The 395-nt window shown below is 54.9% G+C and overlaps 1 protein-coding gene across 1 annotated transcript in view; it reads left to right on the top strand.

Moving 5' to 3' along the window:
- The window catches only part of rasal2 (RAS protein activator like 2), a 35,975-nt gene that overhangs the window by 19,950 nt on the left and 15,630 nt on the right, over positions 1–395 (top strand). The window contains exon 5 of the mRNA XM_034887358.1: positions 90–203. Within this exon, the coding sequence (XP_034743249.1) occupies positions 90–203 (114 nt within the window). The remainder of the gene's footprint in view (positions 1–89; positions 204–395) is intronic.

Here is a 395-nt window from a genome sequence, read left to right as displayed (position 1 = left end):
CCCCCCCCCCCCCCCCCCCATGATGTCCACCTATGACGTCATCCGCCGCCATGTTGATTGTCACGTTCCTTCGTTGTCTCCTCTCTTAGGGTTTCTTCAGTAAGCGTCTGAAAGGCTCCATCAAGAGGACGAAGAGCCAGACCAAACTAGACCGGAACACCAGCTTCAGACTCCCCTCGCTCCGCCCCCCCGACGCAGACAGGTAACTCCGCCTTCAAGCACCGTGGGGCCCCGGAGCTCCACCCACCGCTAACTTTTAGATGAGGATATATATCCATGCTGATGTAGTATTGTCTGTCTTCTCGTCCTTGTGTCCTCTGTTTTCTGTCTTCTCGTCCTCGTGTCCTCTGTTTTCTGTCTTCTCGTCCTCGTGTCCTCTGTTTTCTGTCTTCTCG

This window comes from Etheostoma cragini, chromosome 12 (genome assembly GCF_013103735.1).
Source record: "Etheostoma cragini isolate CJK2018 chromosome 12, CSU_Ecrag_1.0, whole genome shotgun sequence".
In the NCBI taxonomy this organism is placed as follows: domain Eukaryota; kingdom Metazoa; phylum Chordata; class Actinopteri; order Perciformes; family Percidae; genus Etheostoma; species Etheostoma cragini.
This window is presented reverse-complemented; position numbering and strand designations above follow the sequence as displayed.